General features: G+C 42.6%; 1 protein-coding gene across 5 annotated transcripts in view; it reads right to left on the minus strand.

Annotated features, from left to right (window-relative positions):
* Positions 1-26,024, minus strand: part of CXXC1 (CXXC finger protein 1) — a 1,961,705-nt gene that overhangs the window by 859,375 nt on the left and 1,076,306 nt on the right. For all 5 annotated transcript variants that reach the window (XM_044080389.1, XM_044080388.1, XM_044080386.1 and 2 more), the window contains one exon: positions 5,450-5,657. In XM_044080389.1, coding sequence (XP_043936324.1) covers positions 5,450-5,657 — 208 coding nt within the window. The remainder of the gene's footprint in view (positions 1-5,449; positions 5,658-26,024) is intronic.

Raw genomic sequence — 26,024 nt, forward strand, 5'->3', positions numbered from 1 at the left:
TGGTCCCTAAACCATATATGTATTCACATCACGTTATTCCAGTTTACTCTATTCCCTTACATTTATTTATGGTTGTCAGGCTTTTTATTTATATTGTGTTTCAAGAGGTGTTACACTTGCATCTTATGATTACCATAATTTTGTTAATCAATAGTAATGTTATTATGGTGGATCTGAGTTGCTGAATTATACTTATATTGGCAGTCGATATATGTAATTATCATGGTCCATATGGAGAAATATTTGTGCAATAGATATTGCTTATGGCTAAAAAAAACATATTTGTTCTTACATATATATGCCACATCACATTATTTTAAGTTTGTTTCATACCTTTTATTTTTGGTTATTATGTCTTATTATTACTGTTTTTCACTGTAGTTTCACACTCTGTATATTGTGATAAAGAAAAAATATTTTTTATCTCATTAATATTGATGAGCTTTTCTGCCTTATTGGCTGATGATGTGTATTTAAATGGATGAGGACAAGGAACTTGACTGTACGTCCTACACTGAAGAAGGCAATTCTTGCCGAAACTAGTTTGTTTTAGTACAAAATAAATGAATATTGAACTCCGTTCTGCCTTGCTGGTCTATTTGGTGATTTTGACATTTGGTTTGGACCGTGCATTCCCCCTTGCACAGGATTTGGTTTGTTCCACACATTCAGACCAACAGCAGCACAGACAGGGTCTAAAGTGGAGGGGTCTAGATCTAAATTAGCAACAAATATAATTCCAGGTTGGTTAAATAGGATGATGCCCTGGAGTTCATCCATGTCCAGGCCTCCAAAGACAAAGCCAGCTAAATGCCGCACTCTATTACCCATGAAGGTCACAGCACCTAGACCTACTACAGGTGCTCACCACCCAACAACATACCCTATTCATAGAAGACTTTAATTACCCCACCACAGATTGGGAAACATTTGCTGCTTCTAACTCACAGGCACAATTTTTCCTGGACTTTATCACTCAAATACCCTGGGCCACACGGTGCACACTCCTACCAGAGGATCAAACATATTGAACCCAGTACCCACCAACAAGGAACAGTGTTGCACTTCCCACTTCGCATGTAATGTTGTTACTGTTGAGGTTGGAGCACAAATCTGTCTCCCTCAAAATAAAAATCAACCTGGAAAATACAACTAAACTTGTAACAGTTATGAACTATTCTAAAGCAAACTGAATCATATTAAATGACAGTGGCAAAATTCACGGCTCCCCCAAACCCAGAAAACACAACTACCTAAGCAGAATTATTTACAGAAATCCTGTACAAACATGTAAATGGCTGCATTCAGGCTGACATACCTATCAGAAGTAAGCCTGCATCTAACACCAAAAGCAAACTCCACTGGTAGAATCCTTACCTTAATTAAGTATATAACAAAAGAAAAAAGTCATGGCCAAAATAAGAAAGAACAACTCTCAGAGACGAGAACTCTCTGATTCAATTAAACAAGAAACTAAGAGGTCTAATAAAGTCCAACAAGGCCAATTATGGGGACAGGATAGTCTCCCAGACTAAGGGCAATCACAAGGGCTTCTTCAACTATGTCAGGAACCTTAAAGTTAACACTCAGCAGTGTGCAGAATTGGTGATAAATGGCACAGCCTTCACTGACCACAGTGACATAGGAAATCTAGTGGCTGATAAATTTAGCTCAAACTTTACTGACTAACCCCTGTGAAATCCCTTCTAGCATAACCTCCCCAACAATCAAAAGAGAAAAGGTCCTGGTAATGCTCGGTAAGACAAAAAACATTGCTTCAGAGGGCCCTGCCAAAATTCCCCCTTGCCTCCTAAACAGCCTAAAACAAAACCTTGCAGAACAACTTGAGGCACTCGTCAAATACAGCCTCAAAACAGCCTACATGCCAAGCAAGTAGAGGGATGCAACTGTCATCCCTCTTCACAATAGTGAACTATCAACTGAATCCAGGAACTACAGATCCATCGGACTGAAAAGTCTAATATACAAAGCCATGGGGTGCTGAAAAATTCTAAGCCCGACCAAGAAGGGAATGATGTGGAACCATGAAACTTACAAGTTATTCAACATATTCTCCCCAAAGTTCAACACACTTGGCACATTGTATCCAATGATTTTGTAACCCTGACCAAAAAAAAAAATCTGAAGTCTGATCACGGAAATACTACTCCACTGTTGCAATCGCCTCTAAATCACTTAACAACTGCTACCCTTCCAAACTCTTTTTAAGATTTGTAAACAGGAAACAGTCAGATGGAATAAGATCTAGTAAGTAGAGTGGATGGGTCTATGCACTCAAACCCCAGTTTCATCAAAGCATCCATCGTTTTTTGCCAGCCTTGTGAACAGGTGCATCATCTTGCAAAATGAGAACTCCTTTCCGCAAGCTTCCCTCTCCTTTTTTCTTTCAATGCTTCCTTTAATTAGCACAGCAAGTTACAGTAGTAATCTGCATTAACTGTTTCATCCCTTGGAAGACAGTCATTCATTACAATACCCTCCCAATCTCAAAACACTGTGGCCATGACCTTTCCAGCTAACATTTGGGTCATGAACTTCTTTGGCCTTGGTGAACCTGAGTGCTGCCATTGCATGTACTGTTGTTCTGTCTCAGGATCATAGTAGTGTGACCACGTTTCATCAACAGTAACTAGTCATTACAAAAAGTTGGCACCAGCTTGATGTAAATGCTGCAAAATCAACTTGGAACTGTCTCCCTGACATATTTTCTTGTTGGCATTCAAACATTTGGGCACCCACTTGGCTGACAGCTTCTGCATACTCAGCTGCTCATGGATTATATACCCAACACATTCCCTGGATATCTGTAGTGTCTCACCAACTGTTTTAGACGATACTTGCCAATCTGCCAAACTAAGGTCATGGTCAACAATTTCAAGAGATGACACCGTTTGAGGCCTCCCAGACCTTGCTGCATCTTTGGTCTCGAAATCTCCATGGTGAAAGTTTGTACACCACTTCACAGCTGATTAAGAAAGGCACTTGTCACTCAATGTTTGCTTCATGCATCCATGGATTTCCTTTGGAGTTTTCTTCTGCAGGAATAGGAACTTCATGCCGGCTCGGAATTCCACACTTTTGTTGACATGGTTCAATCAATGATATGAAATAATATCAAAACATAGCATTACAATTCTACAAACTGGCACTTTACAAAATAAAATAGCCCTCTTTTCAGCTACAGAGGCAAAACAACGATCAGAATTTAGAAAGTTGGTCGGGCTTAGAACTTTTCAGCACCCTCTCATATCATGGAAATCATCAACAAGGACACTGGCAACCTGCAGACAATGGACCCATCCCAATTTGGCTTTCTAAGGGAAGGTCTTGCCTACTCATCCTGGAAGACTTCTTCAAGAGGGTCACCAAGGCTATGAATAAGGGAAAATGGTGCATACAGCTTACCTTCACCTGGTCAGGGCATTCAATATAATACCCCACTCAGTTATTGTCGACAAACTTTTAAAGCAAGGCATAAATCCCTACTCAGCTTGCTGGATTGTTGGCTGGCTCACAGATAAGGACCTAAGAAGTCAGGATCAGTAAGATCACCTTCATCAGGAGACCAGGGCTCCATGACGGGCCAGGTCCTGTTTGGCATCTACTTCTCATAAGCCAAGATTAATGTCAAAGGCCTTTGACTCACCAAGTTTGTAGATGCCGGTAAACTGGGAGCTCACAGATTCGCCTCATGACACCAACGTCCTTCAAGAGGGTCTAACACAAACAAGTGTCTGATGCCAAAACCGTGGATTAAAACTCAACAGGAATAAATGCATTATAGTCCCCCTTGGGAAATTGTTCACCCAAGCTAATTACTCCATTAATAAAACACCCATAAGTGATGACCCGATAGTTAAGGATCTGGGAACATATGTAGATAGTAATCTGGCCTTCGATGAACATGTAGCCAAGACAGTAAGAAAATCATTCTGTCTCACAGAACTCAAACAAGTGTATGGCATCCAGGGCCAAGGAAATTATAGTACCACTCTACTCAGCTCTTACTAGATCCATCGAGTACTACGCCACTTTTGGCACATACGTAACCCAAGGACTTGCAATGGTTGGAATGCCCTTAAAGGTTCCTCACCAGGAGAATCCAGGGCAGGAATACTGTATCCTACACACACTGCATTAAGGCCCTATCTCTGTACTCAGTCGCCTACAGGTTACTGAGAGGCAATCTATGCCTAGCATATAAGGCATCCTCAGATTCGATCCAGTTGTGATGGATCTCTTGCACATCTGCAATACAAACAGCACCCAAAACACTAGATCCAAGGACCTGAACATTGTCTGCAACACAAATCAAACATGCTGGAGAGACTATTTGTCTCGAAGGATCCCCATACTATGGGATAAGCTCCCCATCTATGTAAAGCAGAGCTTATCCCTGGCTCTATTCAAAAGAAACCATGATCACTGGATGAGAAATCACAAATTCACCTCTGGCCCCCATGTCTCTAAAGGACAGAGGTAGACAGCAAATACATTAATCCCTAACATATTCTCCCCACATAACCCTTCACTATATCTTTACTAACAAACCCACCATTGAGGAATCCAAGGAACTCTGGGACAAAACTGGGTTGGGTTGCATGGCTAGGCTTCTAAAGACCCTGGTGATTAGCCTAGTATAAACCTATGAACCAATAAACTTGAGCCATAAAAAGATATGTGCTAAGACAGTTCCTTTCCCCCACCAAGTATCTCCTAAAATTGCTTGGGGATAGCTGTTGGGCTCTATGAGGGGATGCTCTTGCAGTAATGAACCATGCCAAGGAAAACCAAATGGTCACCCTGTAGCTGCTTATCTCCCCCTCTCCCCAACATGGCTTTCCAGCATTGGGTCCACTCATCAAGGAAGGAAATCTAGAATATTAATACTGCAGTAATGGACTGGCCTAACGTGAGTGGGTTGTTTTATGTTGTATGTAACAGGTTAATTATCAGTTTCATAGCTTCATAGATTATTACTATGCAGCTGATCAGTGCAAATTTGTAACCTAGCCAAAGCAGTACAGCAGCTCCAAAACCAAAGTCTCATACAACCTTCTAGATGATAGCTATGCACACATGGGGTTCAAAGTTCAAATAAAAAAAATACTACTTTATCAAATGTCCCCAGATCCTTCAAACAATCTAGTTCTATAATGCTGACTCGATCACTATCACTTCATACACATTCTCATTTCCCTGCACTGGTGAAATTCATATCTGAATGGGGAAAAGATATGCAAACTACTCTAGCATAGAAGACTGCCACTAATCACGATAAAGCAGTGACATGCTGAGACCTAACCCACATGACAGTCAATGTGGTAGTACAAAGTTGCTTGTGCTGCTTTTAAGAAAGTCACATTACTTAACAGACCACTCTCTGACAAACTAAGCAGTAATAGCATTGCACATAAAAAATTCTCACCTCTTCATCTTCCTTAATGGTCTGCTGCTTTGCTTTCATAATAGCAGCCTCCAGTTCATGAAATCTGCGCTCCATCTCCTGCAGTCTCATACGGGCCTGTTGCTGTTCTCGTCGTATTTTCTCCAGTAGCTTTTTACCATGCTCTTCTGCAATGCAGGGCGACTGCTGCCACTGCTGGATTCTCTGTGGTAGAATTTCATAGATACGACTACCAGGGCAGAAAAAAAGGCAAAGTTACCTCTAAGAGCAAACGCACATTAATTTACTCAAAATGTATCATTCCACGACACGAACATCCTGAACCTTAAAAAAGAAAAATAAAGTTATGTACTCACCATAATGTTCCATCTGTGTTGTCCTTTTTCATTCTTCCTTAACACGTGGGTTCGGATCCGACTTCAACACTTTTTCCAGCTCATGGAACACAAACTCTCAAACTCCTCCCTTACCCATAATGCACTAGTCCCCTACCATACCTCAGACCTTGTTTGCTGACCTTTAAGGCTACATAATATTTAACAAATAGAGACAAGATAACTGTATCTGGTGCTCCAATAAAGGAATACTGGTTCCTTTAGCATCTTCTAATCCTTCCAGAAGTCAGGGGTTTGGAGGGAGGGGAGTTGAAGAATGAAAATGGACAACACAGATGGAACGTTATGGTGAGTACATAACTTTTTTACTTGAGGTTGTCATTTTCATTAATTCTTCAACAAATGGGTCAGAGTCCCCAGCTACCTAAAATCCCAGGTGGACTCTAAGGAAGAATATTCCTGAGCATAGCTGAGCCAAAGGCCGCTCTTCCCCTAGAGATTACATCCAATTTGTAATGATCAATAAAGGTATGAGGATTAGCCCAAGTTGCACCTGCACAAATATCGTCCAAGGAAGATCTGAATAAAAATACTGAAGAAGCTGCCATAAACTTGGAAAAATGCGCTTTTAGAAGTTCTAGCAAAGTCCAAACCAATGTTTTGTAAACAAAGGAAATACAATCAGTTAACCATTTGGCTAAGGTCACTTTAGTAACTGGTTTGCAGAATTTTGAATTTGAAAAGGAGATAAATAATTGATCTGATTTCCTGAAAATTTTTGTCCTATGTAGACAAAAACGTAACTGTCTGGTAACTATAGCCTTGGGATGACGGAGAGTGATGGGGTGACCTTATATTATCCAAGCACAGTTAATCGACCAAAGGAGGAAATTTTTGCATGCCTGAGTTATCTTGATTTGGGTGGATAAGGATTGGTGAAGAGTAGACCACAGAGTTGCTAAGGTCCAATGAAGAACTCTCATGTGGTATCTTTTTAATGGAACCAAAACTATAGCAGCAGACATTGACCCCAATGCTTGAAGGATCAATTGAGCTGAGAGGGGGATTCTGAATGATCTTTTTGATCTGGAATCATACTGCTTGCACCCTTAACTCTAAAATTTTAATTGGTTCTAGCTGAGATTTGTTGTGATTGATAGCAATTAAGAAGTGGGAGTATACCTGGAGTACATAATCTCATGCTTTGATCAGATTATACCCGGTCAGAGCAGTTATGCGCCAGTCATCCAAGTAAAGAAACACTCAGAGTCCTTGCAGTCTCAAGTGAGCTGCCACTACTGCCATGCATTTGGTGAACACCCTGGCTGCTGTGGTGAGACCAAAAGGCAGTGCTCTGAACTGGTAATGACTGGCTCCTAGCCAGAAGCGTAGGTATCTTCTGGACTGTCTGCTCATTTTTATATGATAGTATGCATCCTGAAGATCTATTGAGAACGTTCAGCCATTCTTCTGTAGGAAAGGCAGAGTGCACTGACCTACAACCATCTGTAACTTCATGTACTGAAATGACTTGTCCAGAATGCTGAGATCCAAAACTAGTCTCCAGTCCACTGTTTTCTTTGGAACTAAAAAGAATAGAGTAACATCCGGACTCTTTCTGGTGAGGAGGCCCACTTGGATGACTTTCTTTGTAGCAGCTTTTTTATTTCTAATGTTGCTGCTTTCCTCTGATAGGGTGGAACATCGGGGATTTGTTTACTGTTAAGGAGTGGGTAGGGAAAAGGGTATTATATAATCTCTGAAAACAATCTTCTGCACCCATGAATCTTTTATAATCTCTAGCCAGGTTCTCTGGTGCAGGGATAAATGACCCCCCACTGCCTCTAGAGGTGGACAATTGGAACTCCATTCAGGAGCACTGGTAGGATTTACCCGAGAAGGTGTCTCTAGATCCTTGGTTTTGTGGGCCTCCTCTGATGGTGAAAAACACTCACTCACAGCAGACAGGGTTTTAACATCCTGCTCACACCTGAATAGTGTGTCTTTAACCTTGCGGTCAAATAAAGAACTTCCCATCAAAGGGAGCACTGACAAAGTAAGACCTGAAGGGCTCCACAAAATCACAGAAGCATATCCAGGCATGTCTCCTAATGGAAATGCCTGAACCCGCCGACCTGGAGGTACCTTCAGCTGCATGTGAGATAAGCCTCATGGACAAATTTGAAATAGATTGTAGGGTAGCCAGCTGTGATGCAATCAAGCTCTCTTCCTCAGAAGTAATGGTCCCAGAGAGGGATTTGGTAAGTTATTTGATCAAATTACTCTGGAGTCTAGTGAAGTGTGCCAAATAATTCAGCACCCAAAGTGCAAAAGTCGCTGAAGAATATAAATGCTTCCCGAATATGTCCAACGCCCTAGACCCCCTGTCAGGGGGATGAATAGAGGAACTTTGTTCTGCAATTTCCTTTTTTGTGGCTACAGCCATGACCATGGCATGAACTGGTACTCCCTTGCTCCAAAATTCTCTGTCCTTGGGTGGTGCCAGGATCCTGTCTGGTCTCTTGGGGATCAGCTCAATGGAATCAGGTTCCATCTACGTCTGCTGAAAGATCAAATCAATGAGCTCATCTGTGGGTGGAATCACCCAGGAGGTTGATGGGCCAACTCCAAAAGCTTCCAGGAGTTGTCGGTAGACCAGCCACCCCTTTGCTTGAGGATCTCTAGTATGTCTCCAAAGGAGATGTCATCAGGTGGTGATCGTGGGGACTCTTCCTCCTCAATGAAATCAGTATCTTCCATTTGCACTTTCTCTTTCCAGGGACTTCTTTGGTGAGATGTTCCAGAGAAGTATCAGAAGATATCAATATACCCCGCTGGGTATCCTGGAGACTCTGGGCTGGTGCAAGAAGTTGAGGCTCAAAACGCAAAGACAACTGGGTCTGGAAAGCAGGTGTAGAGGAAAGAGTGTACGTCCTTTCTCTTGAAGCAGAGAAAACTCTCTCCACTACCTCGAAAGCAGAATGCCTTGGAGAAATGGAGACGGACGACTCTGAGAAGACAAGCTTCCAGACCATCAGCTCCTTCCAATTCAAAGGTAAACCACTCGAGGCAGGGTAGTCGGAGCCAAGCTGTCCAGCACCAAGGCTCTTGAGGGGCAGAGATGGCTTTGATAACCTCAGAGTAGTCTCCAACATCCCAGATCTGGGGCTGACATTGCGGCTCCGAGTGTCATCTGGCTCCAACGTGCTCAAAGATGGTCCACTCAGAGACAGAAATGGCAGAGAAGACACAATGATCTTCGGATCTGATACCAACAGATATGGGATCCTCAGATTCAGCTCATCTGAAACTAAAGGTCAGATCAGAGAAGGAGACAAAATAGGTCAGATCCAAAGGTTTTTTCTTTGGAACCACACAGGCTGGACCCAAAGGTTTTGAAATTTTTAGAGGCTGTTCTGAACCCGGAGATGAGAAACTTTGAGGGTCCGGGAAAAGCCTTTTAGCCTCTTTTTTGTCAAGTTTTTTAAGGGGTTGAGCCCCAAATGCTGTATCAGAAGATTGTGATGGGAGTAATCCTCTCAAAATGTATTTCTCCTATCAATAAGGGCCCTAGGGTTAAAAGCCTTACAATTATCACAGGCAGAATCTCAGTAAGCCAAGCCTAAACAATAAACACACACAGCATGTGCATCAGACAGCGGAAATTTATGGCTACATGGTATGCATTTTTTTTTCCGTTTAATTTGGATGTTTGTTCAGCTATATCTATTCCACAAAAAAAGTTAAAAAGTTTTTTTTTTGGAAAAAAATAAAGATAAACAGAAAGTATTACCGACAATGGTAATAAAAAATATACCTCAAAAGGTAAAAGGGAGAAAAAAGAAAGGGAAAACAACTATGGTACTGAAGACTTGCATTAGAAAGTGTAGGAAAAGGCAAGGGAGGATACGCAGAAAACATTACCAAGAAAAAGGGAAAAAACTGTTAAAAGACATTTCTATATTTACTGACAAAAGCTACTACTGTTCAAGAGCTGACAGTGACCATGCCCATGTGCAAAAGCAGCAAATGAGATCTGGGGTATGGTAGGGGACTAGTAAATTATGGGTAACAAAGCAGCTCAACAGTTTGTGTTCCATGAGCTGGAAAAAGCAGATGACCCATTTGTTGAGGAATGAATGAAAATGACATCAGATTGTAAATTAACTCCCTGGACAATGTTCTTATTACATTTCCACAATAATTACAAAACATGGTCACTGGCAAAATTTTTTTCTGGGATGCTGGAGGCTCAAGTTCAGGAATGAGACGTGTCCGTCCAATTGAGCAGATGAATCAAATGTCTATTAGATGATTCAGATGCCAGACAGAACATAGGGAATACAGTTGAAAATATAAGCTAAAAGCTATACCTTAATGAGGAAGAGGATGCAATCATCCAGACATGTCTACACCAATGACAGAGAATTGAGAAATAAGTAAGAAACTTAATAAGTGCACTTCCTTGTAGCCACTAAAAACAGATGCACCTCCAAAACAGACACTAGCATACCACATGATGACCAATTCTATCAGTGAAAACAAAAGCTAAAGGCACCACGGGAGGCCTTGGTTGTATGTACCAGTAAGGACTGCTACATCTAAAGAACTCTAAATGGTGGAGCTAGTTAGCAGGTATCAGACAGATGGACCACTGCAGACCTTTCTTGTGCTCAGCTGCAGTAAACACTTTAAAAAAATGCAACACTGCTGCTTTGCAGTAATATATTTCTGTGACAAAGAGTTTCCACCTTAGTAAACCATGTCTCTGTGCCACCACTCAAACTTAGACTTACTGAGTTTAATGGGTTCTAAAGGGTAGTAGAGTGAAACATGAATTTTACTGTTCAGACTGGCACCCATCAATGTGTTGTGGACCACAAATTTAATTTGACTACAAAGAATTCCTGTATTCCACAAAATTTCTGTGCTGAAAGTATCACAGCGACCCACCAGGTAGTTAGTACATTTAAGGGAAGGAAAAGATGGACATACTGCAAGGTGGAAACCATACATTATAAAACTTACTGCTAACAAATAACCATTCCTCCTCATAATTGTTATAATCTTAATTCATTATATGGACATACCAATGTAACAACGCACAGTATAATTGTAAACCCAATTATGAAGCAAAATTCTGATGACAGTGGATAGTGACTAACCATGTTATCTGCTCCTGACTGCAGTTTATGGAGTACAGCTTAAAAGCAATAAACATCTCTAGACTACTGATTTACAATGTTTTTACAAAAGGATGTCTGTGGCAGCAGATGCAAAGCCTAAAATTCATCTGATGAAATGTGTTCTAAAACCCTGCAGCACCTTCTTGCTTGCTTTTTGACACTAAGATGCTACCAAACTGAGCCAATGTACATCTGGATGCAGGTCTGGAAGGAGAACCTATCACAACAGGAACAAATAAGTCAGGATGCCACTTAACAGTCTAGTCTATGCACTCACACAGCGCACTCTTAACAGCGGAGTTCAGCCTCCTTTCAACATGGAGGGAGTGTCCAGTGAAAAACACTAATAAAATAATACACTGGTGAAGATGATGACCAAAACAACCTTAGGGAGAAAATGATTACTTGAGACACCATATAAGATTTCTGGAGACAGAAAACCAACTGATTAAAACTTGCAAAAAAGCTGATTTTTTTTTGTATAATCTACTCAGCCAACATATGGCTCCTTTTTTCTTCACCCAGCTGACCCATTCATCCCTCCTGAGGGCCCCTGGAGTGAGTTCAACAGGCCAGCCATTCCTATCAGGTGACAGTCCTATAACTCATTTGTTCGCTGCTGTTTGCTCACCAGCTTCCCCATTTAAGCCAGAGGTGATATCCAAATATCCCGTTCATTCCCAAAGTTGAGCTCGCCAGTCATATCTCTTTCTGAGAGTTGAGGGTCAGGAGGTAAGGAATAGGCCAACAAGTATGTCAGACCGACCCCTCACCAGAACTTCTAAACCCTTTGCAGCTCCCCTAAACGTCATAACTGCTGCCTATCTCTGGAAGAAAGTTGGAATTACTTGACATTAAGCATAATGTAAACATTAATCTTGGTGAAAAAGAGTAATCACTTAAGAAACACAATAATTTCCCATCAGAAGTTCTGCACAGAGGGAAGCCCCCAATCCCATATGAAGTGATACATTCTCACACTCCCCCACTATGATATCAAATAAACTAATTCTAACATTGCACAACCTTAGATGTAAAAGACATTCAGGTTCTCTTGCAAACACAAAAAACATTTAATTTTCTGTAAGATTCTACAACTTTAGAGTTAGAATATATTAGTAGTGAGGGTGCACAGGTCTTGCCCCTACCCTCAAATGAATTGCCTCTCAATTCATTTTCCATCCAGTGGCCTGATTTAGAAAAGTCTGGTACATCATGCTAAGCAAATCTGCCAGACAAGCAGCCATGGACAGAATGGGTGATGGTTAGGAAAACCCAGCTACACAACTTGGCTAGGCCAAATAATGTCGTTAGGCGTATTATATGCTGAGGACTGTATAATGAAGTGCCACATATGATAAGGCAAAACAAGATGGCAGAGTATTTAAAAAAATCTAAATATTGTATAATGACACTGTGCTCACTTCAGATTTGAACTCTGCCATATGCCTGTGTTCAGACAGAGTACATGGTGCAAATATGCTTTGAACTGCCTCAGCCACTGTAAATGAGTACCGATAGGAAGCTCAAAACATGTCTCCCAGGCTCAACACTGTGCAACATCACTCCTGCAGCTGATTTGCCCAACACTACATGATATCACTCCCAGAGATATAGGGTCATCAAATCATACTTATCACTTCAAGTCCTCCAGGACACTGACATAGTGGTCCGGTACTGTGTGGAGAGGCACACCATGCAGGAAACTGTAGAAATGTGTCTACCTGATCTGCAGATCTGTGGGAGTCGTGGAGTACCAACCCAGTGGATACCAAGCAAAGTGTGGCTCTACATACATTAACTAACAAAGATCTCTCAGCAACCTACTGGGGAAACAGTGGAGATATTTCATCTGCACATACCTCGAGAATATTCCTTGATGCCATGCTTCAACATGTGGGTGAAGTATATGCGCTTCTCACATACTTCAGAGAAAAAGCTAATACCATAAGGGAAACTATGCAATCCTATCTCAGAACCTAGTGTTCCCCACTACTGTATCCACGCCCACCGGCTGGTTTAACTATGCCCCAAAAAACACGGTCTTCATTTTATTTATCTGATGTCTCTTTCAACGTTGTGTTCCCCCTCCCTCACTGTGTTACCCAACATCCTAATGGTCATTTGTTTTTCCCTGCTACCTAACCTACCCTGCTCACCTTCTTTTTACTTCCTTCCCCAAGTTTTCCCTTCTCTTAATAAAAAGGGCACCTGTGCCACAAAAAAAAGTTCAGTCCTCCAACCTCACCTCCACCCTGTTCATTCATTATTTGTTCACCTTCTGTTCTACCTTTAGCTTGCTTCCACCTTTCATTTCTTTCCTATACTCCCATATCAAAACTTTAAACTGGTCATAAAAAGATCAAAATGACACACATGCCTAAAAAGGGGTTACAAAAATTATTTTTGTGGTTGAAAAGTGTACAACAGGTCACTGAGAGCACCCTCAATACCCATACATAAACAATGAGAAACAGCACTTCTCTTTGTACAGCAAAAATCAATTTCAATATATGTCAAGCTACAGATACTGCTATCATTTACACAAATGAGCTAAGTACAGCTGAGTGGCAGATGCACATGGAGTAAAGCTTATGCCTTTATTCTGACTGCTGACATGGCTCAGCATATTAATGATCTGCACTATAGAATGTCAGTGCATAGGATGGGGTGTTACAATTACCTCATGATGATTTTTTTTCTGCATACATTCTGTTCATGTATAACATTCCCCTGACTCCTTCAGTATAATTTCTGAAATGGCTCAACTTCTTAATGCTGCATTTATGAGACTGCTACTGAAGAGAGTCCTAAGTAAAACTGTCTTGTGGCCTTCTTCTGAACTCGGCCTCCTTTCTGGCTATGTGAGACATTTCCAAGATATTTGCTTCCCTGATCCCTTCATTATGACTCCTGCTATAGCTCACTGTCTGAGGTGCACAAACTCTTGTCCTTTGTATAGGGACCTGTAAGCAAGAGGTGATATTCCCAGTTGCTGTGAAGCATTATCTCCTTACCATGCAGCAATATATTCCTTGGCATACTTTTGGTAATCGAAAATGGAGAGGATATATAGATGGCTACTAATGCCTTATCTCCCTATTGGGGGGTGGGGGTGCAGCTGGTTTACAAAGAATAACAGTGACCGATTAGCCTAAGAATTCATGCAGAACAACAATTGGGGATGCCTTCCTCCATACCCAAGTTATCTAAGGTAATAAAGAAACAGCAGTCGGTGTCTGGAGACTGGAGTCAAGCTATGGTGCAGCAAAAGTACAGTACAGTCATGTACACTTAACATAAATGTAGATGTAAGAGTGTGTTCACTGTTGCAGTCCTGACTTTTGGGATTTTTTGCTGTGGAAGCACTTGGACTGTCCAACTACCAGAGTAAAAATCTCCCTCTTCCTAAGGCTAGCAGACACCCTACCCTGATGTCAGTATGCTGGGGTACAAACGGAACAAGACGATGCCATGACATCAGTTTTTTCTTGCCACCTAGAAGGTAGGAGCCCCCGGGATGAACCATAAGCAAGGGACAAGGATAGCAAAAGGGGGCCTGCAGGATGAACACCATGGGGTCCTCTGGTTAGTGAAGAAAATACCAGCAGATTACTACAATAGGCAAAAAAAGGGGAATAAGGGAGGGAAAGAAGACTGCAACAGTGAATACACTCAAACATTTACATTTACAGTAAATGTACACAACTGTACTATGTTCTTCATTTTTCACCGTTGCAGTCCTGACTTGTGGAATGATTCCCAAAGCTGAGGTGAGGGTGGAAGGTAGATTATGGAGAAGAAATGATGCCCTGCAAGATGGCAGTGGAAAATTCTGCCCCAGACTTGCAGAAGGCTGATAAGTGGAAGTGTTTGGTAAAGGTATCCACTGATGACCATGCAGCAGCTTCCAAAATGTCTTTTGTAGGTATTCATTTCAGGAAGGTGGCAAAGGTAGAAGTGGCCCTAGTAAAGCGAGTTCTTACAGTTTCAGGAGGCTTCTTGCCTTGATGGCTGTAACAAAAGGAAATACAGTGGGAGAACCACTTGGAGATAAGTCTGTTTGGAGACTGATTTCCCTTCAGAGCCAATGGCAAAAGCAAACAAAGAGTTGGTCTGACTTTCTGAAGGATTTAGTTCTGTCAAGATAGAAGTGAAGCTGCCTGTGCACATCAAAGGAGTGAAGGATTCTTTCACTCTAGTTCTGAGGCTTGGGGAAGAAGGTGAACAAGTATATTACTTGATTCAAGGATGTGTCCATGACCACCTTGGACATAACAGATGTATTAGTCCTAACTGATACTCTGGGTGGAATATGAGAAATGGTTCCACTGCCATAAAGCTTGCAGCTCAGAAACCCTCTTAGCTGAGGTAATAGCCAGTAAAAGGGCAGTCTTCCAAGTTAAGAAATTTACATCAGTAGAAGCTGCCAGTTCATAGAGAGGTAGTCAACTTTTCTGGAAAAAAAATTGAGGTCAAACAGAGGTGCTTCTTCAGGGGATTGGAAAGGATAGCAGGAAGAGTAGGGATGTGGGCTGAAATGGCAAAGGCGTGAATTTTGATGGAAGAAAAAGATAGGCCTGTCCACCAGGGTAAAGTACAGTTGTGTACGCTTAACATAAATGTAGATGTTGCAGTCATTACATTTGGGTAATCTGCTGGCAGGTTGGCTGCTGTCCTTTCTTCCATGACATCAGGTCATTAGGGGTATAAAACATGCAGCCAACGCCTTTACATCAGTTTTTCTTGCCCCAGATGTCAGGTGCCCCCCAAATGGGGAGCAATATATATATATATATATATATATATATATATATATATATATATATATATATATATATATATATGTGTGTGTGTGTGTGTGTGTATACATATATATATATATATATATATACACACATATATATATATATATATATATATATATATACACACATACATATATATATATATGTATATACAATTTAAAACACAAAAAATATACCTCCAAACAAAAGCAAATACACCAAAAAGGCTTATAAGTACAGTAAAAGTAGAGGTGTAGTAAGAGAAAAACAGGGGGCTGGAGGGTGGGTAACCAGGACTGCAACAGTGAATACACTCGAACATCTACATTTATGGTAAGTGTACACAACTGTACTATGTTCTTCGTCTTTCACTGTTGCAGTCATTACATTTGGGTAGATACCCAAAGCTATGGTTGGGAGTTTGGATTTATACAGCATTAGGAGCAGCTATAAGGCCCTGCAGGGCAGCAGTGGCAAAGTCAGCTCTGGATTTAGAGAAGAGAGATAAATGGTAATGTTTGGTGAACGTATGAACTGAGCTCCAGGTAGCAGCTTCTAGAATGTCTCTGGTAGGAACCCCTCTGAGAAAGGCTGCAGAAGTAGATGCAGCCCTGGTGGAATGAGATCTGATCGAATACAATGGCTTATCCATTTGGAAATAGTCTGCTTTGAAATCACCTTTCCCTCTGCCCCTGCAGCAAATGCCACCAATAGTTGCTCAGATTTTCTTAGAGATTTTGTCCCGTTTAAGTAAAATCTAAGTTGTCTGTTTATATCCAATGAATGCAGAAATCTGCTCACCCTTGTTTTGTGGATTGGGAAAGAAAGTTGGCAGATGAATGGTCTGATTAAGAGCCACACTAGATACCACCTTAGGCATGAAAGATGGACTGGTCCAAAGAGACACCCTGTCCGCATGAAAAATAATGAAAGGCTCCACTGCCATAAGAGCCTGTAATTCAGAAATCCTTCTAGCTGAAGGGACTACTAAGAGGAAAGCTGTTTTCCAGGAGAGAAATTTTAGGTCTGCAGTAGCAGCTGACTCTAAAGGAGGGACAGTGAGTTTTTCCAAAACAAAATTGAAGTCTCATGCAGGTGTTGGTGCTCTCCTGGGATGTCTTAAGTTTTTGGCCCCTCTGAGATACTGCTTTAGCAGAGGATGAGAGAAGAGGGGAGGTTCTGTGTTGTAATGAGCTGAAATGGCAGAGGCATGGATTTTTATGGAATAAAAAGATAGGCCCTTGTGAAGCATCTCAGTTAAGTATTGCAGAATCTGAGGAATATTGGGCTTTGCTGTGCTTATTCCTTGTGATGGGTTCCAGGCACAGAATCTTTTCCATTTGTCAGCATAAGATTTTCTAGTACTAGGCCTTCTAGCCTCCAAAATGACATCCATCACAGGTTTGCTGAGGGATGCCAAGGGTGAAATTAGATGATTAGCCATGCTGCAAGAGTCAAAGTTTGGAGCTGTGTGCGCAGAATTTGGTAGTTCTGCCAAGACAGTAGGTAAGGTGTCTGAGGCAGGTGCCACGGAGGAAGGTGTGACACATTGCGCAGGAGTGGGTACCAGTGTTGGCGAGGCCAGTCTGGAGCAATTAGAATTATTTTTGGTTTGTCCTGTCTGACTTTTAGTAGAACATTAAAGAGCAGAGGCAGAGGGGGAAAGACATAGACTGATAGGTTTTTCCAGCTGAATGATAGAGCATCCACTTTCCATGCTTTTATGTGATAAATTCTTGTGCAGAATTTGTCCAACTGAGAGTTCTGGGGTGAAGCAAAAAGATCTATGTCTGGACTCCCCCCATTTGCGTGTCAATATATTGAAAATTCGTTGTTCCAGTTTCCATTTGTGTGGGTCCATAAGATTTCTGCTTAGTTCGTCTGCCAGAGTATTTAGCTTTCCTGGCAGGAATTGAGCTTGTAGTTGTATTTGGTAGGTCAAGGCCATGTTCCACAATGCCATGGCTAGTCTGCAAAGTGGGTATGAATGTGTACCCCCCTGCATGTTTATGTACCACATAACTGTGGTGTTGTCTGCCTTTATCATTAATTGTCCTGGATGAAGGTAGTCCTTGAAGGCTGTCAGTGCATTCTGTACAGCTAGCATCTATTTCTGATTGATATGAAGGTGCATTTAATTTGGGCTCCATTTGCCCTGAATGCACTTTCCTGCCGGATGAGCCCCCCAAGAATAGTCTGATGCGTCTGTAGTTAGGGTTTGGGTGGCAGGAGGTGGAGTGAATGGCAGTCCCATGTTTTGGTGGCAGGCCCCTGCCCACCATAGGAACTCTAGTTGCAGGTAAGGTATGATAGGAAAGTACAGTTTTGTACCTACCATAAATGTCGATGTTCGAGTGTAAACACTGCTGCAGTCATTACACTTGGGTTATCCTGCCATCAGGCGGTTCCCCAGTCGGCCTGAGTTCCAAAGTCTAGGTCCGGCGTCGGTTGCTGTCACCTCTTCCCTGACGTCAGTGCGACAGGGGTATATAAGATGCAGCCGATGCCATTTTCTTCAGTTTTTCTTTCCCCAGATGTCAGGTGCCCCCAAATAGGTAGGCAATTCAAATTGCTAGTAAAATATACAAAAAAAAGCAAACAACCATTTGTAGTTACCAGCAAATACTCCCCATAGGTAATAAAGGGTAGATGACCTAGGTAAGTACCAGAAAGTAATAGGGGAAGGAGGGAGGGTAACCTGGACTGCAGCAGTGTTTACACTCGAACATCTACATTTATGGTAGGTACAAAACTGTACTACGTTCATCGTGTTACACTTCTGCAGTCATTACATTTGGGTGGAATCCCAAAGCTGAGGTAGGGATGCTGGATCTATAAGGCATTAGGGGTGGCTATACGGCCCTGCAGTACAGCAGTGGTGAAGCCAGCTCTGGATTTGGAATATAAAGGCAAATGGTAATGTTTGGTGAAGGTATGCACAGAACTCCATGTTGCTGCTTCCAAAATATCCTTGGTAGGTACTCCTCTGAGGTAAGCAGTTGAAGTGGCTGTTGCCCTGGTGGAGTGAGATCTAATGCTGCTAGGTACAGGTTTCCCATGCTGGTTATAGCAGAAACATATACAGTGTCCTATCATTTTGAAACAGTCTGCTTTGAAATTACTTTTCCCTGTGCTCCTGCAGCGTATGCTACCAATAATTGCTCAGACTTTCTGAAAGCTTTGGTTTTGTCCAAGTAGAAGCGTAACTGTCTGTGAATGTCCAAAGAATGTAGTAGTCTCTCCCCTTTGTTCTGTGGTTTTGGATAAAAAGTTGGCAAGTAAATAGTTTGGTTTAGAGCCACACTTGATACCACCTTTGGCATAAACGTAGGGTTAGTTCTTAAAGACACCCTGTCCTGGTGGGAGATGAGGAAAGGTTCCACTGCCATTAGTGCCTGTAATTCTGAAACTCTTCATGTTGATGTTATTGCCAGTAGCAGAGCAGTTTTCCAAAAGATGTATTTTAATTCTGCTGTGCTAGCTGGCTCAAAAGGAGGTAAAGTTAAGGTCCCAAGTTGGTGTAGGTGCTCTACAGGGCGGTCTTATGTTTTTAGCCCCTCTGAGGTACTGTTTGAGCAAAGGATTAGAACAAATTGGTGGATCCGTGTTGTAATGAGCAGAAATAGCTGAGGCGTGAATCTTGATGGATGAAAAGAAGAGGCCCTTGTCCAGCATCTCAGTTAAGTATTGAAGTATCTGAGGAATGTTTGGGACAAGAGGGTCAAGGCTGTGCACTTGGTTCCAGACACAGAATCTCTTCCATTTATCAGAGTATGTTTTCCTGGTGCTAGGCCTTCTGGCCTCCAGAATGACATCCATAACAGCTTTGGAGAGAGGCATTGCTTGCTTGACTAAGGAATTTTCCATGCAGCTAGATTTAAGGTCTTTAGCTGGCTGTGAGTATCTGATTGTTGTGCTGTGGCAGCAACTGTGGGATTTGAGGCAAAATCCAGGGTGGTTCTTGTGCTAAGTTCTTTAAGATTGGGTATCAGTGTTAGCGTGGCCAGTCTGGTGCAATCAGGATCATCTTTGGCTCTTCCTGCCTGGCTTTTATGAGTACCTTTGGAAGGAGAGGTAAAGGAGGGAAAGCGTATACTTGTAGTTTTTCCAGCTGAATGAGAGGGCATCCACTTTCCATGCTTGTGGATGGTAGCTCCTTGTGCAGAATTTCTGTAATTGGCAGTTCATTGGGGAAGCAAACAGATCTATGTCCGGGCTCCACCATTTTTGTGTTAAATTTCTGAATATTTGTGGGTTCAATTCCCATTTGTGGGGGGTCCATGATGTTTCTGCTTAGGTCGTTTGCCAGCTTGTTTTTCTCTCCTGGCAGGAATTGTGCTTGCAGATGAACTTGGTAGTTTAGAGCTGTGTTCCACAAGGTCATGGCTTGTCTGCAGAGGGGGTAGGAGTATGTGCCCCCTTGCTTGTTTATGTACCAGATAACTGTGGTGTTGTCTGTCTTTAGTAGTAATTGTCTTGGATGCAGCAGGTCCTTGAAAGCTATAATAGCATTTGGTACAGCTAGCATCTCTTTTTGATTGATGTGGAGATGTCTTTGCTCTGTGGGCCACTCGCCCTGGATACATTTTCCAGCCATGTGTGCTCCCCAGGCATAATCCGATGCATCTGTTGTCAGTGTTTGCCTGGCTGTGGGTTGAGTGAAAGGCTGTCCCTTGTTGAGGTGACAAGCTTGTGCCCACCACTGAAACTCCTGTTGTAGGCAAGGAATTAGTGGTATAACTGTTTCCAAACTTTGACAGTGTTGAGACCATACACTCTTTAGGTACCATTGTAGTTTTCTCATATGCAGTCTGGCATATGGAATTAGTAGTATGCAAGATGCCATGTAACCCAAGGCCTGCAGAATTTTTCTTGCAGGGAGTTGGGTCTTTGTTGCCACTAAATGAAAATATTGAGTCAGTTGTCCTTGCTTGTCTGGCATGAGATAAGCCATTTGGGCCGTTGTGTTCAAGCTGACACCCAGGAATATTATCTGTTGTGAGGGCACTAGTTTTGATTTATTTTCGTTTACTGTGTACCCCAGGCAACTTAATAACTTTTTTACGTACGCCAGATGCTTTAGAAGAATGTCCTTGCTCTCTGCTTGAATCAGGCAGTCGTCCAGGTATGGATAAATTTGAATTCCTTTTTGCCTGCAAAATGCAATTACTGGTGCCAGGCACTTTGTGAAGACCCTGGGTGCAGTAGATAAGCCAAAGGGCAGTGCAGAGAATTGATAGTGCATTGAACCAGCTAGAAATCTGAGGTATCTTCTGCAGTTATGTCTGATAGGGACATGCAGGTATGCCTCCTTGAGGTCCAAAGTCACGAGCCAAGCTTTCTTGCCCAGCATGGGAAGAAGCTGCTGTAGTGTCAACATCTTGAATTTCGGAACATCCAGGGAAGTGTTTAGTGAAGAAAGGTCCAGAATGGGTCTCCAAGCTTTGTCCTTTCTGGGAACCAGAAAGAGTCCCGAGTAAAATCCTTGTCTTTGTTCCTGTGGTGGTACCTTTTGAATAGCTCTCATGTCCATGAGTGCTGTAATTTGTTTTTGAGCATCTGCCCATTGATTTGGTGGCAGATTTGGCATTCCTTTTAACTTTGGCAGAGTGTGAAAGTGGAACCTGTAACCTTGAGATACAATGTTGAGAACTCATTTGTCTTTGGTGATGCAATGCCAGTTGTGATAGAAAAGTGCCAGTTTTCCTCCTAAGGGGGCTGCCAAGAGAGAGCTGTTTGGCATCTGCAGTGGAAAGTCATTGAGGCTGCTTTTTATAAGGTTGAGGCCTGTCTTCCCCTTCTTTCTGGCCTGATGTACCCCATTGTCGAGGCCTGTAAGGGCCTTGTGCCTGACCTCTACCTCTTGGACGTCTGTATCTGTCCCTTTGAGGTCTATCTGTGACTGGAAAGGGCCAATTCTTTGTTGGCCAATTTCTGCTAAAACGAGGAGGCTGAACCTGTAAGAAATCTTTCACCGTTTGCATAGATTTTGCCTTATCCTCCATCTTCTTTAATACCTCCTCTGCCTTAACTCCAAACAGCACATCCCGCTGCAAAGGTGCAGCCAATAATTTGACCTTTACATGATCTGGTAACGTATGTTCTTTTAACAAAGCATGCCTTCTAATGACACAGCCTGTAACTGCTGCTCTACAGGAGGCCCCTAAGGAATCAAACCCATATTGCAAAGTATGTTTTCCCACTTGTTCAGCTGCATGCAATAAATCCTGTATTTTTTTAAAATTAGGAAGATCTGAATATGGAAGCATCTTTTGTTTCAACTGAGACATCAAAAATTGCTGATATTTTAGCATGTGAAACTGGCAATTCAAGGCTCTTATTGCTAAAGTTGCAGACGTATATACCTTCTTTCCCCATCTGTCTAATGCTCTGGAATCTGTCAGAGGGAACTGGGTTTTTTGCTGATGAGGCCTTAATCCCTTTGGGTCCCTGAGAAATAGCTTCAGGGTCAGCAACAGGGCTTTTGTACAGAAATTTGTGAGAGTCAGGGACTCTGTAATATCTGTCAGGTTTAACTGGGGCTGGGGGTACTGAGTCAGAGTTTAAACTGGATTCAGTGTACACATCATCCACAATATCTAAAACTGGCGGGATAGCAAGGGGTCTGTGTTGAGGCAATAAAAGGAAGTCTCTGAGCCTTTTCTTGGATTCTGAGTAATCCTGGCCTTCCCAATGGAAATGTTCCCTCATGGTATGTAAGGTCTCCCCAAAGGAGTAATCCTCAGGCGGAGAGGCTGATGGAATTGATTCCTCAGCATCAGAATCCTCATAAGGGGGTAAAGAATATCCTAGGTCTGAGGAAATGACACCTGGTCGGAAGATTCATAGTCTGCATCCTGTCTGGGCCTTTTATCAGGAGGGGGATGGGACCCCCTGATCAGGGTGAGTAGGTCCTGAGCCATTTTTAGCATTTGTTTCTTAGGCATGGACGCCTGCCCTGGAGAGAGTTGTGTCTGTTTCTTTGCTTTTAAGGGGGGCTTAGACTTAGCAGAGGGTTTAATGGTTTAACTGGGTAGGTCTGAAAACACCCTCTGTGCTGTGGTTTTTGATCAGCTACTTCGGTTCCCTCTGTAGGGTTAGGATCAGAAAGCTGAAAACCTAGTGTGTCCGAAGGCCCAGCCAGCTCCACATGGGAGTCGGAGGTGGTCTGTGGTTTTGTGGAAGCGGTGGTCAGGGGCTGCGTAGGCGCCTCGCTGAAAACCGGAGAACCGGCGACCGGCCTAGAAGAGGCCTCGTCGTCAGTTTTGGGCCTCGGATGCCTGTCCTTGTCCTTGCGCTTTTTATGCATTGCGGTCGTCGGAAGTTCCGACGGCATGGTGTAATTGAATTTTCTGCCAAAATAATGTCGGGCAAAATCATAGGTTCATAGGTTGGTACTAGGCTATCAGCCCTAGGGCCTATACAAGCCTAGCCATAACAATTCCCTGGCTATTTCTTCCCACATTATTTACTTTCCTGGACCCCTGTCTAGCAGGGCGACTGACGTGATCCCTGGGGTGAATTTCCTTTCTCCCATCCAATTGTCAAGGTTCCTCTTGAAGAGGTCCAAAGAGGCACTCTGCTTGACATGTATGGGCAATCTATTCCAGAGTCTGGGGAGTCTCTGGGTCAGGAACCTATCCCTCCAGCATGTTTTGTTTATTGTGATGACAAGGTTTAGATCCCTGGAGCGTGTAGCTCTGAGGGATTGGGATTTCTTTAAGTGCAGCATGTCCAACAGCTCTGGGTTTGACATGGCCTTGTATGTTAAGCAGAGATCGCCTCTGAGTAGACGATATGCGACAGAGTATAGCTGGAGTTTTTAAGGTCAGCGTAGGGCATCTGCTTTAGGCCTGTGATTCTTTTAGTGAGGTATTTCTGAGGCCTTTCCAGTTGTTGCAGATGTCTTGAGAGGTACATACCAAATGGGGCGTTGTATTCTATAATGGGTCTAATGAGGGATGAGTACAGTGGGACAATGACCTCCTTCTTTCTGGATGAAAAGCCCTTCGTGATGAGGTGTGCCACATAGAAGGATTTCCTGACTGTTGTGGCGATGTGGTTATCGAAGGTGAGACCACTGTCCACCTGTGCCCCTAAGTCTCTTATCACACTTTTTGTGTTTAGTGTACTGCCACCTATATGGTAATTCATGAATCAAACCAAAGTTTAATAGTGCGCTTGTTAAACCTAGCACAAAACCGACAACCAGTGATGTCGTGGTCAGGGCCTAGGCATGGAATACAATAGGAGTGGAAATCCTTATGAGGTATTTTCTTCCCACAAGAAATACAGTTATTAACTTTTACTGACATTGGTCTGAGGCAAGAAAAAGTTTCCCCAACGGGGTACTTAGCTTTTTAGAAGAATTTGGTTCTGGATTCGGAATGAAAATCTCAGGAGTCGGCCGACCGGAACTTGCAAACTGCTTCTGCTTCGGGCACCGCGCGACAAGAAAGACTGAAGAAAATGACGTCGGCTGCATCTTGTATACCCCTGTCGCACTGACATCAGGGAGGAGGCGACAGCAACCAACGCCGGACCAAGACTTTGGAACTCAGGCCGACTGGGGAACCGCCTGACGGTAGGATAACCCAAGTGTAATGACTGCAGCAGTGTAAAACGATGAACATTCATTGTTTCCAGGCTGTGACCATGTTGACTAAATAAACTTTAAGTACCACTGAAGTTTCCTCATATGGAGTATTGCATATGGAATTAGAAGAATGCAGGAGGCCATGAACCCAAAGGCCTGCAGAATTTGTCTTGCAGATAGCTGGGTTTTTGTGGCCACCTGTTTGAAGTAAGTCATCAATTGAATTTGTTTTCCTGGTGTAAGGTAAGTCATCTGGGCAGTTGTATTCAAGCTTGCACCCAGGAATGTAATTATTTGAGAGGGTACCAGTTGTGATTTCTTTTCATTTATGATGTACCCTAGACAAATTAGAAGTCTTTTTACAAACGCCAGATGTTTTAGAAGAGTGTCCTTGTCTTCTGCCTGAATTAGACAATCGTCCAGGTATGGATAAATTTGAATATTTCTTTGCCTACAAAATGCAATTACTGGTGCCAGGCACTTTGTGAAGACCCTGGGCGCAGTAGATAAGCCAAAGGGCAGTGCAGAGAACTGGTAATGCAAATAGCCTGCTTTGAAGCGGAGGTACCTTCTGCAAGATTCCCTGACTGGGATATGCAGGTAAGCCTCTTTTAAGTCTAGAGTTACCAACCAGGTATCCTTGCCTAGCACAGTTAGTAACTGTTGTAGAATCAGCATCTTGAATTTTGGAATGTCCAGATATGTATTTAGAATGAATAAGTCCAGAACTGGACGCCATGATTTGTCTTTCCTGGGTACCAAGAAAAGTCTTGAATAAAAACCTTGTCCCTTTTCCTTTTCTGGTACTGACTGAATAGCCCCCATATTCATGAGGGACATAACTTGTTTCTGGGCCTCTGCCCATTGATTTGGAGGCGGATCTGGCCATCTGTTTGGGATTGGCAATGTGTGGAAATGAAATCTATATCCCTGGGATACTATATTTAAAACCCACTTGTCCTGGGAAATCAGTTGCCAGTTTCGTGCATGAAGTGCCAGTTTTCCCCCCAAAGGGACGGCCAAAAGATAAGTGCTTGGTGATTGCAGTGGAAAGTCATTGAGAGTGTTTACCGTAGGAAGGTGCCTTGTTACTTCCAGATTTGGAGGTGGAGGCACCCCACTGCTTTGTTCTATAAGTTCTTAGTGACTGAAACCTGGAGCCTTTGGAATGTGTGGGTTTGACCTGAACGGCTCAGGTGGGTACTGGAAAGGACCAGTTCTTAGTAGGCCAATGCCTACTGAACCTGGGTGGCTGCACTTGTAGGAAATCTTTTACAGTTTACATAGATTTAGCTTTATCTTCCATCTTTTTCAAAACTTCTTCTTCTAATTACCAAAAAGACTGTCCTGTTGTAAAGGAGCATCCAACAATTTTGCTTTAACATGGTCAGGAAGATTTTGCTCCTTGAGTCAAGGATGCCTTCTTATCACAGATCCAGTTACAGCAGCCCTGCAACAGGCCTCCAAGGAATCAAAACCACATTGCAAAGTAAGTTTTCCAACTTGTTCAGCTGAATACAATAAATCCTGCAACTCTATTTTCCACAGTCAGAAATCAACATCATTTTCTGTTTAAGTAAACCCATGACATGCTGTTGAAATTTAAGCATATGAAATTGACAGTTTAAAGCCCTGATTGCCAAGGCTGCAGATGTGTAAACCTTCTTACCCCATCTATCCAGTGCCCTGGAA

This window comes from Protopterus annectens, chromosome 8.part0 (genome assembly GCF_019279795.1).
Source record: "Protopterus annectens isolate FY-2018-M chromosome 8.part0, PAN1.0, whole genome shotgun sequence".
In the NCBI taxonomy this organism is placed as follows: domain Eukaryota; kingdom Metazoa; phylum Chordata; order Ceratodontiformes; family Protopteridae; genus Protopterus; species Protopterus annectens.